General features: G+C 40.4%; 3 protein-coding genes across 3 annotated transcripts in view; 1 reads left to right on the top strand and 2 right to left on the bottom strand.

Annotated features, from left to right (window-relative positions):
- Positions 1–1,072, bottom strand: part of PRMT7 (protein arginine methyltransferase 7) — a 36,445-nt gene extending 35,373 nt beyond the window's left edge. Inside the window, exon 1 of the mRNA XM_083370364.1 lies at positions 1,017–1,072. The gene's annotated coding sequence lies outside the window, so the exon portion shown is untranslated. The remainder of the gene's footprint in view (positions 1–1,016) is intronic.
- A 1,138-nt stretch (positions 1,073–2,210) lies between these two features.
- SLC7A6OS (solute carrier family 7 member 6 opposite strand) lies at positions 2,211–10,039 on the top strand. The gene is made up of 5 exons (XM_083370459.1): positions 2,211–2,486; positions 4,358–4,711; positions 7,431–7,631; positions 8,636–8,750; positions 9,356–10,039. The coding sequence occupies exons 1-5, from the start codon at positions 2,298–2,300 to the stop codon at positions 9,484–9,486; spliced, it is 990 nt and encodes a 329-aa protein (XP_083226585.1). The 5' UTR covers positions 2,211–2,297; the 3' UTR covers positions 9,487–10,039.
- An 803-nt stretch (positions 10,040–10,842) lies between these two features.
- The window catches only part of SLC7A6 (solute carrier family 7 member 6), a 43,939-nt gene continuing 39,900 nt past the window's right edge, over positions 10,843–14,881 (bottom strand). The window contains exon 10 of the mRNA XM_083370367.1: positions 10,843–13,974. Within this exon, the coding sequence (XP_083226493.1) occupies positions 13,883–13,974 (92 nt within the window). The 3' untranslated portion in view covers positions 10,843–13,882. The remainder of the gene's footprint in view (positions 13,975–14,881) is intronic.

Below are 14,881 nucleotides of genomic sequence, written 5' to 3'. Positions count from 1 at the left end.
TGTAATGATTCATTTAACAAGCGTGGCAAGAAAGGTCGTTAAGATGGGGCAAAACTCCTCTAACACCCGTCTCGCTTCGCAACAGAAATTTTGAGTTCAGTTGTGGTCATCAGTCAAGGACTACCTGTACGAATGATGCGTCTTAAACCTATGAAATGGGCGGCTACGTCCACTTCATAAATGGACCAAAGAGAAAACAAAACTTGGATCCATTTGATTATCCGACAGAAATCCCCTCCCCTGAAATATTTGTTTATTGAATAGTCTTGTTAAATAGGAATGGGAAAGCTTATAACTATTGGAAGACCCACCATGTGAAGGGGAGAATTTATTGTTTGGTGTTGTTTATATAGATATAGATTCTATATTTATTTATTTATTTATTTATTTATTTTTGGGACTTATATGCCGCCCTGTCTCCCAAAGGACTCAGGGCGGCTTACAACAATAAAAAAACAACAATACAAAAATTAAAAACGAATTAAATAACAGCCCCAAAATAAATTAACTACAGTTAAAAATGTTTAATGTTAAATTTATTTGATCCTTGGGTCATTTTTTTTTCTTTTCCGTACACCAATCTTTTTTTTTTCTTTTCTTGTTGTTAGCGCTGGATGTCTTGTTTTGTTTTCGGTTTTGCATTTTATTTTTGTTGATAAAACAAAATAAATATTCAAAAGGGGAAAAAAAAGAAAACCAAACTTTACAGATACAGCAGTTTTCATTTAAGCTTGTTTCGAGGGTGAGGAATTCTGCCCATGCCCATATGCCCGGCTTTTCTGGACGACTATTTTCCTCTTGGGTCAGGGAACGAACTCCGCACATGCTCAGAGGCACGGGGGGGGTAGCAAAATGGGGAAGGCGAACCGAGCTGCCTTCTCATCCCCTGGTGAGCCAAAGTGCTTAACTACCCTGCCCGGGGCGTGGGTGGGGTGGGGGGGACACATTTCCCACGGAAGCCCACCCACCCACCCACCCGACCGACCCACGAGCTCAACCGGCCGCGTTACACTCACCGGGCGCCGCCATCTTCCCGCCATGCAACGCGCGGAGCCTGCCGCCTGGCTGGGAAACAAGCCGGACATTGGTGGGACCAAAGAGGTATAACAACACACCTTCGTCACACTTCCGGTTAGAGGTGGACATCCGTCCGGGCTGGGCAAGAGGGGAAGGAAATCGTGGCACATTCGTCTTCCTGTTGCTCTTGTTCTGGGAGGGAGGATGATTGGTGCAAAGAATAACAGGGACCTTGGAGGTCATCTAGTCCAACCCCCTGCTCTAAACTAGTATTTTTCAACCTTGGCAACTTTAAGATGGGTGGACTTCAGTTCCCAAAATTTCCCACCCAGCCTGCTGCAGTTGAAATACAGCTCCAAGGTGAATAGAATAGAATAGAATAGAATAGAATAGAATAGAATAGAATAGAATAGAATAGAATAGAATAGAATAGAATAGAATAGAATAGAATAGAATAGAATAGAATAACAGAGTTGGAAGGGACCTTGGAGGTCTTCTGGTTCAACCCCCTGCTCAGGCAGGAAACCTTATACCATTTCAGACAAGTGGCTGGCCAGTCTCTTCTTAAAAACTTCCAACATACCATTTCAGACAAATGATTGTCCAATCTCTTCTTTAAAGCTTCCAGTGTTGGAGCATTCACAGCTTTTGGAGGCAGGTTGTTCCACTGGTTAGTTGTTCTCACTGTCAGGAAGTTTCTCCTTAGTTCCAGGTTGCTTCTCTCCTTGACTAGTTTTCATCCGTTGCTTCTTGTCCTGCCCTCAGATGCTCTGGAGAATAGGTTGACCCCCCTCTTCTTTGTGGCAGCCCCTAAGAGTTCTCATTGCCGCCTTCTGGCACGCTTTTCGGCTTTTCCTTTTAGTCTTTAGCACTGTGATTTTCTGGCGATCTCTCTTCTACTAACTGAGACTGACCCTGCTTGGCTTCCAAGTGAAGACCAACTCTTGTTTTTGTTTCTTAGTAAGTGACCGATGGCCTTATTCTTTTTTTTTTTATTGTCTTGCTAGGAACTGCACCGAGGTTCTTCAGAATGAAGGGCAAAGCCGCACCATTCAAATTAATAATACACCAAACTATTGGTGTAGAACCGGACATCGAGGTAGGGAATCATTTAGACCTCAGTCCCTCCAGGTAGCGGCGATGGCGTCATCGGACGGGGCGGTGATTCTACGTCATTCGGAGTCAGCCGCAGATCTGCGGAGGGACTTGGCCGGCACGGCAGGCGGAGCGGGGAAAGTTCCCATAGTCCCTTGCGCGTCGAACGGCCTGGTCTGGTTGTCATGGAAACCGGCGCCGTGCTGCGCGTGAAGAGAAAGCGCGGAGGCCCTTTGCCGGCCGAAGCGCTGGTACTTGCCTGCAAACGCTTCCGAGTTGAGGCTGGGGCCGCCGCCGAGGCCTCCTCCTCTTCTCCCGGAGAAGGTGAAGTGGAGAAGACGCTCTTCAAGTTGGTAGCCACCGTAAACTCGGAGGTGAGGCCTCGCCTGTTTCGGCTGAGAACGTTAACAAAGAGATTAAACGTCTATTTAATTATCGCTAATTAATATGTAAGGTGTTTTAAGCGCAGCTGAGTGGGGCATTCTGGGAGTTGAAGTCCACCAGCCTTAAAGTGGTCGCGCTGGCTGGGGAATTCTGGGAGTTGAAGTCCACAGGTCTTCAGAGGTTGAAGAAACGCTGATCTAAATAAAGGTAGTTCTCGACTTACAGCAGTTCATTTAGTGACCATTTGAAGTTACCACGGCAGTGAAAAAGAGTGACTTATGACCATTTTTCACTCTTATGACCGTTGCAGCATCCCCACAGTCACCTGATTTACATTCAGATGTTTGACAACTGGTTCATATTTATGATGGTTGCAGTGTCTCCCGGGGTCACGTGATCCCCTTTTGCAACCGACTGACAAGCAAAGTCAATGGGGAAGCCGGATTCACTTAATAACGGTGTTACTAATGTAACAACGGCGGTGATTCACTTAGCAAATGTGGCAAGAAAAGCCATAAAATGGGGCAAAACTCATTTAACCAATGTCTCACTTAGCAACATGAATGTGGCATTCAGTTGTGGTCATAAGTCGAGGACTACCTTCATTAGTAAATTTTTTATTCTTGTAACCTTTCACTGAGTAAAATGGTGCATCCTAGGGCAACAGTTTTTGAATCTAGGGACCTCAAATGGATTAACTTACAGAATGTGTCCAAAATGTGGGACCTATGACTCCAGTGGAATTGACTTTTGCAAACTGTATAAACATTTTATGATATAAACATTACCAGAAAGCAGTTTATGACATAATGCCAAATGTCATTATAAAAGATCTCCTGTGCAATATACGGTTCAAGATGGGCTACTTCCAGGGCAGATACATCTCTGAATATATCTCAACTTTTCCAATGAAGGAAGTACATACATCAGAAGCTCTGTCATTGTGGAAATATTGCATAATATATTTCTTCACCTGAGGGCAGGATAAGAAGTAACGGGCGGAAGATTATCCAAAAGAGATCCCACCTAGACCTAAGGAGAAATTTCCTGGCAGTAAGAAGAATTAACCCAGTGGAATGGCTTGCCTTCAAAAATTGTGGGTGCTCCATCGCTGGAGGTTGTCAGTGTGAGATTTAGAATAACAGAGTTGGAAGGGACCTTGGAGGTCTTCTAGTCCAACCCTGCTCAGGCAGGAAACCCTATATACCATTTCAGACAAATGGTTGTCCAATCTCTTCTTTAAAACTTCTGGCGTTGGCGCATTCACAACTTCTGGAGGCAAGTTGTTCCACTGGTTAACTGTCAAGAAAGGATTGGACAGCCATTTATCGAGAATGGTATAGGGTCTCCTGGGATTGGAGTAGAAGACCTCCAAGGTCCTTTTTAACTCTATTATTCTACATTCTATGTTGTTTTTGCACAAGGCTGTGCAAAATTGGCCTGTCTTCTGCCACATTGGGGTGGGCGGGGGGAGGGTCATTACAGTATCTTGGACTCCATTTAAACATCCTGCTTTGTTTTGTTGTAGGGCAGAAGTGGAAAATAGGTTGGGTGCACCAAATAATATATTGTAGAACATTCAGCTCCAGAATGTTCTCAGCAACCCACAGGGATCTTTCCTTGGGACACCTGCCCGGTTCCGAATGCACCCATTTTGCACACTCTGGAATTATGAGTCAAGATTTAATATGTTTATCTTGAATAGATGTCCTTTTTCTATTGAAAAACCCTAAAGGGGTGAGAGATTATGCCGAGAGGGCAATTCTGGGAGTTGGAAGTCCACGCACCTAATAAATTGCCAAGGTTGAGAGACGCTGCTCTAATCCCAGGCGCTAACTGAACTTCTTTAAAATGTCTTTAGGCTGAACCTGTCGACAAATACATACAGGAAGCTTTTACCCAACAAAAAGGAGGCCAGATCCTGCGACCTGCTCTAGGGAGTGCTAAAAGAATAATTCAGGATCTTCGTTCGTCAAAGCAAGCCAAAAGGCAGGAAAGCCGATACCGCCTAGTCACTAGTCTCCGTCCAAATCTCACTGACGGGGAAAATGCTGTTCTGGGGGCAAATGAGAAAGAATCCGATGAAAAGGAACAATCTTCCATATCTAAGAAAGACCAAAATGACGACAGCTCAGGCTGCTGTAAAGACTTCCAGTTCTTTGATATTATACAGGAGGAGGATGTGGAAAATGATACACCTGCTTCTCATTTACAGGTTAGTACAAGTCCTGGACCAGCAGAAGTCTGCATTAAAGTGGGATAAGCCATTGATGCAAAGGCAGTGACGAGATCCCAGTTACAAGCCGACCCACAATGGATCTTAGGTTTAGAATAATGTTTTTTTTTCCAACAAGATCTCCCACTCTTGTACAGTCTGTCTCATAAACTTAGATTGTTCGTGGAGTTCATTTGTGAGTCCTGCTGTAAATGCATTGGACATTATTATGTGGTCACACCTGTTTTTAACTGCAGGATTCATATCCTGGAATATTTGCCCTAATAATTGAAGCCAATTTCCTCAGTATGGTCCAGGATGGGACTCAAAACATACTTCTTCATAACCGTCTTTTTAATGGTTTTCATTGCATCCACATTTTAAATAAAAATAAAAATGATTTAAACAGAAACGAAGAATAATTGCAGAAATTTAAAATACGCTGTGAAATATTTCAGCAACAGTTGGGGAAAAAAGGAAGGAAAAGGAGGATATTTGATATTTTTTTCTTACAATTTTTGTTTTATTTTGCCTTTTCTATCACTAAATCAAATCTCATCTTTAACATTTTTTTACTTTTGTGATAGCGATATTAATTATAAATAAAAACGTGTTAAGGATTCCATTGTTTTGCATGTATATATGTATGCATGTATTTATGTATTCTATTCCTTTTTATTCCTTTAATGAAAAATATGTTTAATGTATTAATAATATTTTAAGTGTTGCTTTGTGTTCTGTTGTTTTAGCTGCATTTTTATAAGCTGTCCTGAGCTGCTAAGGGACTGGCTATTATACAAATATTATTAGTGAATAACATGGTTTGTTTGGTTTAGGCTCCCAGCTATTACAGATAATATTTCCGGTAATTGATCAATGAAAGAAGTTGCCATAAGTTGCCGACATTTCCAGGCATGCCAGGGTCAAACTTTATGGCTTCGAAGCAAGTTCTAAGAATAGCAAGAGTGACCCAGAACAAAGTGCAGTGTGTGAACCAGGCATTGATTGTGTTGCAACAGTCTACTGCACTTTGAGTTCAGATAGCCGTGGGCTAAAATAACTTTTGACGTTATACCCGCTTTATGGTGTGCAGCGTTCCTCCAGCCACAACAGTCTCTTCAGCCATTTGGAAAGCAAACAAAGGGACAGTTCCACATTATCTAGAGAACATCAACAGGGGAAACCCGGCTAAAATTTTGCAGTGTGTCTGGACTCATTTCTCTTGGTGCAATGTCCTCAAGCTGTTATAATTGTGACATTAATGCAGATGTCGTCCACGAACCCTGGTGTTTGAACTTTCTAAACCATTGTTGGACCCTAATAGGTCTGGTAATTTGGACAAGATATGGCAACTTTTCATTGACCAGTTACTCAAAATATTATCTCTCTGTTCTGTTTTTTTTAAGTACATTTTATCAAGCTTCTGGTGTTATTAAAAGATCAAATACTGTAGTGAGTGGACACCTGACAGTTGGTCCTTAAAAATATATATTTCTAGCCTCACATACCACTAAACAATAGCACTCAAATAGAGTGCAGAAGTTTTATAAAAAGGCTGCTTCTTGGCAAGTTCATATTTGGACATGACAAAAATATAATAAATGTGAGACCAAAAGATCAAGTAATACAAAGATTGCAGCTTTTGGCACCACAGGTTTTTTTCCCTCCCAATTCTTGTGAATTACAAACTGTACCTACATTGGCATTAAAACTAACATTAAAAGGAAAGATTGTGTTCTCTTGGGTCCTTTTATCAAAGTTGGCTTCACTTAACACAAAATGGTAAAAAGGCTTGTAACGTTTTGTTAAAGAGATTCAATAACAAGAAAAGAAACTGTGTTTCCCAATTACACTAACTGCTCCATTAAATATTTGCTCAGCACAGGGAAAGAGATTGTTTATTTTTAATGTTGCCTTTTTTCCAACTTAGTTTTAAGTCAAAGAATATAGTGTGCTTTAAACATTAAATGAACATATTTTTTCTACAATTAAGCATGAAAAGGCTAATTTGGAGGAAAGGATTTAATAATCTAGAAACCTTATATTAACAGGGTTGATGTATGTATGATTCCATATACTGTGTGTGTGTGTGTGTGTGTGTGTGTGTGTGTGTGTGTGTGTGTGTAAGTATTATTTATTTATTTATTTAATTTCTATACCGCCCTTCTCCTGAAGGACTCAGGGTGGTGTACAGGGCAATAAAAATACAATAAAAATACAATATACAAAGTTAAAAATAAGATTAAATAGAACTAGCCCATTACAATAAATAATTAAAAATTACTAAATAAAATACCCCAAACCCATTAGACCAGGCCGGCTTGTTCAAATAGGTAAGTTTTCAGATATTAGATAAGGCAGTGTTTTTCAACCACTGTTCCGCGGCACACTAGTGTGCCGCGAGATGTTGCCTGGTGTGCCGTGGGAAAAATTTAAAAGTAATTATAAAATACTTTCTTTGTGTTTATTTGATTCCTATTCAAGAGAATTACTTTATATATAGTCAATAAATTTTTTAACATTTTCTAATGGTGGAGTGCCTCGTGATTTTTTTCATGAAACAAGTGTGCCTTTGCCCAAAAAAGGTTGAAAAACACTGAGATAAGGTATGCATGCGGTTGTGGGTTGACCAAAAAATAAAGAACTTCTAATAAGTTCTCTCTTTTTTCCCCAAAAAACCCCGTTCTCTATTGACTAAAAAAAATGTACATCTTAACAGAAATCACATCCGGACGTGATTCTTTGCAATGCTGTGGAGATGATTCGTGAACGTCTAACAGTATCTGACAACAGTAAAGAGGCAGAAGGTTGCTTAAATCAAGAAGAGTATGTCTATGATATCTACTGTACAGAAACAGCTGCTCCAGGGTGGATCGAGAACATTCTCTCTGTACAACCTTACACTCAAGAGTTTGACTTGGTAAGTAAATCAAAAATAGCATCTCCTAAGGCAGACATGCCAAACTCACGACATCACATGACGTCGCGCGACGTATTGGAGCTTTTTCCTCATTGCCGGCAATGGGGTGGGTGCAGTTTCTTCATGACGTGTCCGGCCTGCGGGCTGAGTTTGACACCCCTGCCCTATGGGATGTAAAATTTAATGAGGCTTGTTTCTTTCCTCCTTGTAAAACATGCTGTATTTCATAATTTAGAAGTGATTCAACCTATAAAATACAAGCAGCTCCTGTATCTCGTTGCCTTGTAAGCTTAAATTGCAGGTTCTTCTCATTCAAATGCTTCTGCCTTCAAAATTATGGATGCTGATTGCATTCTGCTCATATATCTTGTTTTGTTCTGTCCCAGCCTACGTGAGTCCTTGTTATGCTCACAAGGAGAAACCCCTCTTCCAAGAAACAGGCAGGAACCCCAAGAAAAAAACAACCCCTTTTATTCTCACAGACCTGAGTCAATGTCCAAGGCAAACAAACACCGTCCACAGAAACTCGATCCTCAACACGAACGGTTGCTGTCAGCAACCAGCACCTCCCACACCTCCCCTTTTATAATTCAGCCCAGGCGTGGCTTCCTAATGCCTTTTCCTTTGCCTTTGGAGCCGCCCCTTTGCATTCCTCTGTCCTACTCGCTTCTCTTGTCGGCATTTTCGTGCATCCTGAATATTTCCCAGCTGTGCTTCATCACTGTCCAGCTCAGGCTCCCAGCACAGCTGTGTCTCAGCCTGAGCGCGAGTAGAGGGGCCGGGCTCCTCGTCCGACTGCAAGTCTTGGAGCTCCTCAGAGCCTTCCTCTGACACTAATGTCACTCCAGACCCTTCCTCCTCATCTGATTCCTCAGACTCAGCTGCCGGATCCACCGGCTGGCGAGGAATCACAACATGCTTTTCCTTCGGTGAGGCTGATCCATGGTAGGTACTTGTCGTGCATTGTTTCTCAGTGACAAGTGATACTGTGTGTTGAAATGCAGGGGGATGAAGAGCAATTCCCTGAGGAAATCTATGAAGATGAAGATGATGAGAATAATGAGAACAACTGGCGTAATGACTACCCGGATGAAAATGAATTTCTTGATGAAGATGAAGGTGGTATTTGATTGATAATCCGTTATTTGTATCCAGGCAGTCCTTGACTTAATACCATTTCTTTAGTGACAATGGGAAGTTACAACTGCACTGGGAAAAATCTCCTCGCTCTTAAAACCACTGCAGCATCTCCAGTCATGTTATCAAAATTTGGGCGCTTGCCAACCGGCATGTGTTTAAGAAAGGTAGCAGCATCCTAGTCACGTGATCACCATTTGCAGCCTTCCCAGCCAGCTTCCGGCAAGGAAAGTGAATGGGGGAAGCTCCTTCATCACATGCCAGAAGTGGGAATGTATGGCCTAGTTTTATCTCAGTGGTGTTTAAGGGACAGTCAGCATGAAAACACTCGGGATAGATAGATCTAATAAAATGTGCTAAGGGCACAGAGTATTTGTCCTTTCGGCCATCAGTCTCTCATTCTGTGGAAAAGGGAAAACGATCCTTAAAAATGAATGAGACAGTTGATAAACTCCATGTTTGTTTTGGAGCAAGTGTAAGAAAGGAGTTGAGATCCTGTATTAAAAAGAGGGCAATAAATAACCCCAAAAAAAGACTTCCAAAATCATTCCAGCCCAACATCAGTTTGCTTTTCTGTTTTCTTCTAGAATCAGAAAAAATCAGCGGGGACACCAGTGATGACGATTGTGGATATGTCAGGCGCTCATGGGAGAAGTACGAATCCAAAGTCCTCCAGGAGTTTGAATATGATGGAATAAAGGAACTGGATTCTGAGTAGCTTGCAGGATCTTTCATATTCATGAGACCCCATGTGTGTGATGAGGCCTCAACAAATTGTGGCGCCACAACCCTCACTTGTCGTGCTGTTTTGGCCAGAGCGTCTTCAAATCAAGGGAAAGCGGATTGCCTTGGCATATACAGTCTTTGAAAATGAAGTGATGCAGGTGATATTTGCAGGTCTGGGATCTCAGCCATGGCATTGTATAAGAAAAGCCTGGAATTCAAAGACAGATTTGCCATTTTGGGATGCCTGACAACTCCTTTTGACATTGAAGGCAGAGGTTTCCAGAAAAAAAAAGTCTCCTAAAAAGATCATCTTTACTACAAGACTGGAAATGTTGCTACCTTATTGAAGCAAATAGTTTGTTTTGCAAGCATTGTTGGATCACTGCCTGTAGATAGATCTGTACTTGAAAATAATTGTTCAGATTGGAAATCTCTGCACCTTAATATTCCTAGTTGCCATGTATAAATCGTTGATAAACTCTACATATAAAACACTTAATTTATCCTTTTGTTGTTGTAGACTTTTATTAAAATATCAGCCTTGACATGTCCCTTTACTTTTGGATCCATGTTAGTGATATTTGATAATTCTCACTTCTCTTTGCATCGTTTACAAATATAGTAGTTAAAATATACAGAATTTGAAGTTTACCTGACCTTGTTTTCTCTGTGGAAATTCTGTGAAGGAAAATATTTTTAACCAGCTATTATTATTTAGCCGATGCTTTCCTGCATTCTTTGGATGTTTACTGTGGTGCCCCATCACTGGAGGTTTTCAAGAAGACCGGACAACCATTTGTTTGGAATGGCATAGGGCAGGAGTAGGCAACCTCGGCTCTTTTATAACTCATGGACTTCAGTTCCCAGAAACCCTGGTGTAGAGTTTCCTGCTTGAGCAATCTGTTGGACTAGAAGACCTCTCAAGGTCCCTTCCAACCCTATTATTCTATGTTCTATGAGTTTTATCAAATTAGCCAATTAGTTTTGAGTTCATACATAGCCCATTCCCTTGTACTGGTCCTATAATAGATTGGGTGGAAATGGAAGAACAGCATTTGCCAACCAGAAAGTACCTTTAATTACATAAGGATTTTTTAAAAAATATATAAAAATTCAAGCATAGTGTATTGGCTATCTCCCTCCTTTCAAGCTAATTGTGGCATCTTTGCTTTCTTGCAGACCTTTCGTTACCCAACTAGGTAACATCAGTGCTAGCAGGGAGTGGGGTTTGCTCTCATTTTATATACTAGTGCGGGGGTAGGCAACCTCGGCTCTTTTATGACTCATGGACTTCAAGTCCATGAGTCATAAAAGAGCCGAGGTTGCCTACCCCTGTACTAGTGGCTTGTCCTGTCAGTGTTGGGGGGAGCGGTCCATTGGGATGTTGTTTATCTAATTCTAATGATCTAGACCTAGGGCCTGCTCCGTTCCCCTGTGGCACCCCTATGCTCCTTACTTGGGACTCCCACCACTTCTCACTTAACACACACGTCTTGGAGTCACAACCGGGACTGCTGGGATTGTTGTCGCTAAGCTATGCAGTCATGTGACCTTGTAACCCAAGAACTAGTTATAACGTATCATCTTTGCTTCAACAATGTGACTGCCATTTAGGCAGAAGCAAGGGACAGAAGCTGACCTGTACCAGCCCCTAGTTGGAAACTAAAAATGATGACTTTAGCATTATAGAATTATGAGTCCAAACTTTACAATATCTGTCTGTACCTAATAGAATGGTACATGAACTCTTTGCAATTATTGGCTGCAGGTAAAGCAGTAGAGAAACTCTACTCTCTTTCAATTTGAGTTTGCCTTGGGTAACTTGGATACATCTATGCAACTTTCTTACAGGACTGCTTAAATTAGCTTCCAAATAAGGTCAGGGTCTCACATAGAAAATTGTTAGTATTAATGAAACACAAGTTTCCCTTCACAAACTGATTCATATTCTCATTCTTTTATTTCCACATGGTGGAACTTTAATTTTTTCCCTTTCAAAGTTCTTGTACATAAAAGGAACTACAGAATTTGCTGTTGTGACAATTAATTGACCTGGTCAAGAGATAAAACAGTTCAGTTCTCCTATAAAATAAAATGCATTTTAACAGCAGAATGGACTATAAAAACAATTCAGGGTATAGTTTAAAATTTAATGCCACACTGTTAAACTAAATAAAACATGCTTTAAGGGTTTATTGGCCACAATTCTATTGCACTATGAAACCGAAACCTAATTAAAAAGCACCAAGATATATGGATGTAGTACATTTTCAAGACATTTTTGATCTAATGCGGTCGATTCAAATCATTTGATTTTCATAAAGACTTGAGAAACAAAGCTTCAAAATGTTGCGTTTTGGGTTCTTCACCAATACAATAAATACCCCACCTCTTTCTAAACAGGTGGTCAGAGTTGATTTATAATTGGATTCAAATCTGAAAGCAAATCCAATTCTTGATTGAATAAAAAAAGGAATAATTACATGAGTAGATCTATGTATTTCTTTGAACTAACTACCTTCCATTTATAATATTATGGACTTAAGAACACAGTACCAATGATTTTGACAATTAAGCTCTGGAAACTTAACACATACACATAAAGTAGGTATTTAAAAGTGAGCAAAACTCACAACTGATAAAGGAGCCTCTTCTAAACTAAAATCCACCGTGTGAGTACTTAACGTTTTTAATTCTTTTAGCACCCATCAGTTTAGCAGATTGCATACAAAAGAGAAGCAAAGGGGCTTTTCTACTATTTTGCTCTTTGCAAAGTCTGTGCCTCTGGAAAACAACAAAAAGCCATAGACGCAACATGACATACTTTTGAAGAGAGTGTATTTGGGAGGTAAACAAGATGCATGTTCTGAATTTTCCAAACAGGGCACAAGCAACCTTTTCTAATGCAAATTCATTTATCAATATTGGTTTGCAGCTAATAAAGTGGAAATGTGGTCCCAGAGTGAGAAGATGTAAATGGACAATCACGATATTGATAAGTAGACTGTTGGACTACATTGGGCCTGAATTGCTGTTGTTAATCTTTGCCTTGTTTATACTAAAAACAAGTACAACAAACTGAGAAACTCTACTTGCCACAGAAAACAGCTTAACAGCTTTCTCCTTATACCACTTTACAGGAACTTTTTTTTCTACTTGCATTAAAGAAAGTGCCTTTAAAAAAATATGCATTTTTAACCCTATGAAATCAGTAACAGAAGACCTAAAACAGGGGTGTCCAAACTTGGCCCTTTTATGACTTGTGGACTTCAACTCCCTGGGCCAGATTTGAAGACCCCTGACCTAAAAGAAAGTTTTGATAGCTCCTCAGGCTAAGTCCAACTATTGTACTACAAAATGGTTCTGTATAAAATCCTTAAAATATCAAGAGAGCTGAAGCAGCATGAATTTGACTTGTCCAATGCCCAAAGTTGAGAGAAAGCCAAATGAGCAATTGCAGTGCTTATTATGCTCAACTGGTTAAAAATGTTGGCTTTTGAAGTCCTAGATTTAATACCCTACTGTGTTGATTCCAATTTGAACTACTCAAAATACACTTCCATCTAAACCTCTACTTTGATCACAGCAATTGAAGTCAAGAAGAGATGACCGCCAGCTTCTGAACATCTTGAGGATATGTGCGTGAACGAAGGGTAGAGTTAAACTACTTCTAAAGATCAGAAGGCAGATAACCTGTCAAGATTTAATGATTTGACAGCTAAACAGCTTATGCAAAGATGTAATATAAGGTGGTTGATGCAATGAAAGGATGATGCAATGATGGGAATGACTCAGCAGAATCTGTGTCTGTCCCTTTAAGAGTAAGCAGGGACTGTATCCCTTTAAGAGCCTGAGTATAAAAGGGAAATTTTTTGCTGGAGTTTCTCTCATCTGTTTGATTGCTTTAATTGTTGTTTTTGGGAGTTTGCTGAATTATCACCACATGTATGTATCTTATTTCTAGTGTTATACCTGTAGATAGTATAATATAAACCACCATTTATACAAACCACTGTTTACTCTATTTACTCCTGGGTTACCTCAGCGCAATGAAACTGCATGCTCTGAGCCGATGAAGCTTTCTAATTGTAGTAAGTTGGACAAGATATTTTTTGTCACACTAATTGTCTAATGTCCATACAGTCTCATCTTTGGGCCCTTCGATTAAAGACCTTTGATTTTGCTGCTTAAAAACGTTGAATTAAAAACCGTGAACTTATGCCTGAGAATCCTGGTGAGTTTTCTCGTTTTTACAAAACTAACAAGCAAAAGGCAACCAAATTATGTCAACCAGATAGAATCTCCAAATCCAGATAGAAAATTTGGACTGTGCTGACATATCCAGACTCTCATCCGGGCAGCTGGTTGACCGAGTCCTTTTCCCCTCTTTAATTAGATTTGCTTTCTCCTTTTTCTTCAACAGCATCCATTTCCGTCAGAACACAGTAGCAAAGTAACTGAGTGGATCGAGTGACAGCACCTGGAGGAGGAGGAGGAGATTTGAGAGTGAATCATCTAATTATAAAAGATTACTTCAAAATCGAGTGGCTTGCTAAACCAAGATTGACCTTGGAACCTCTTAGAACACAGGATGGTTCTGTTTTGTATGCATCTGCGGCAAATCCAATCCTCCAGTTTAATCTTTCCATAAGTTGTGGATGCTGTATTTTTTTCCCCTTTAGTGACAATGTCTGCTTATCTGTTGAGCAGATATTACAATAGCCAAACATTTAACTGCTTGCAAAAAGGACAGAATTTCTCTATAATCTACCACCGACACAAGTTCCCCGGGAGATGAACATTTTTGCTTCCTCTGCTGACAGACACTAAATTTAACAGTGGACGTGATCTTTCCATCTGCACAAAATTCTATGGACCCAACCGTACTGTTTCTTGCTTTCTTCTCTTTGTCAAAATGCAGGGGAAATCTGCTGAAAGTCAAGGTCTAAACCTCTAACTTAACATCTCCAGGACAATTTAAAATGCAGAGCATCTCATTTTAGTCAGATGAAGATTTGGGAAACGGCCAGTTATGCTGGAAGGAGAGGTGTAGCTAGTTCCAGGAACTAGCTTGGAATTGTTACACAGCTGCAGGTATAATAAGCTTTACCTCCCCCAAGTTCCATGAAGGGATCTGGTCATTCCCAGTGGTAGGTAAGAAGTCTGGGGAGATTCTTGTAATATAGGTGGAAAGCAATAAAGTAGATTACAGAGCTGTTACCGACTGGCTCTGACTGCTTGCACGTGACATAAATGGCAAATTTAAGCTGAAGACCTTTACTAATAAGTGTCAATTTTCTTAAACCCAACCCATAACTACTCTTCTCCAAAGTTTTTTCTATTGTTATAGTTGCCTAGAAGAAAGGAAGAAGCTAAAACATCCTTAT

This window comes from Vipera ursinii, assembly GCF_947247035.1.
Source record: "Vipera ursinii genome assembly, chromosome: 10".
Lineage (NCBI taxonomy): Eukaryota > Metazoa > Chordata > Lepidosauria > Squamata > Viperidae > Vipera > Vipera ursinii.
The sequence above is the reverse complement of the archived record's forward strand: the minus strand, read 5'-3'. Positions and strand labels throughout refer to the sequence as shown.

Coding starts and splice junctions, on each gene's coding strand:
- SLC7A6OS (XM_083370459.1), top strand. CDS start 2,298: ATGGAAACCGGCGCCGTGCTGCGCGTGAAGAGAAAGCGCGGAGGCCCT. Junction 7,632..8,635: donor ACACTCAAGAGTTTGACTTG/GTAAGTAAATCA, acceptor GTTGAAATGCAG/GGGGATGAAGAGCAATTCCC. Junction 8,751..9,355: donor ATTTCTTGATGAAGATGAAG/GTGGTATTTGAT, acceptor GTTTTCTTCTAG/AATCAGAAAAAATCAGCGGG.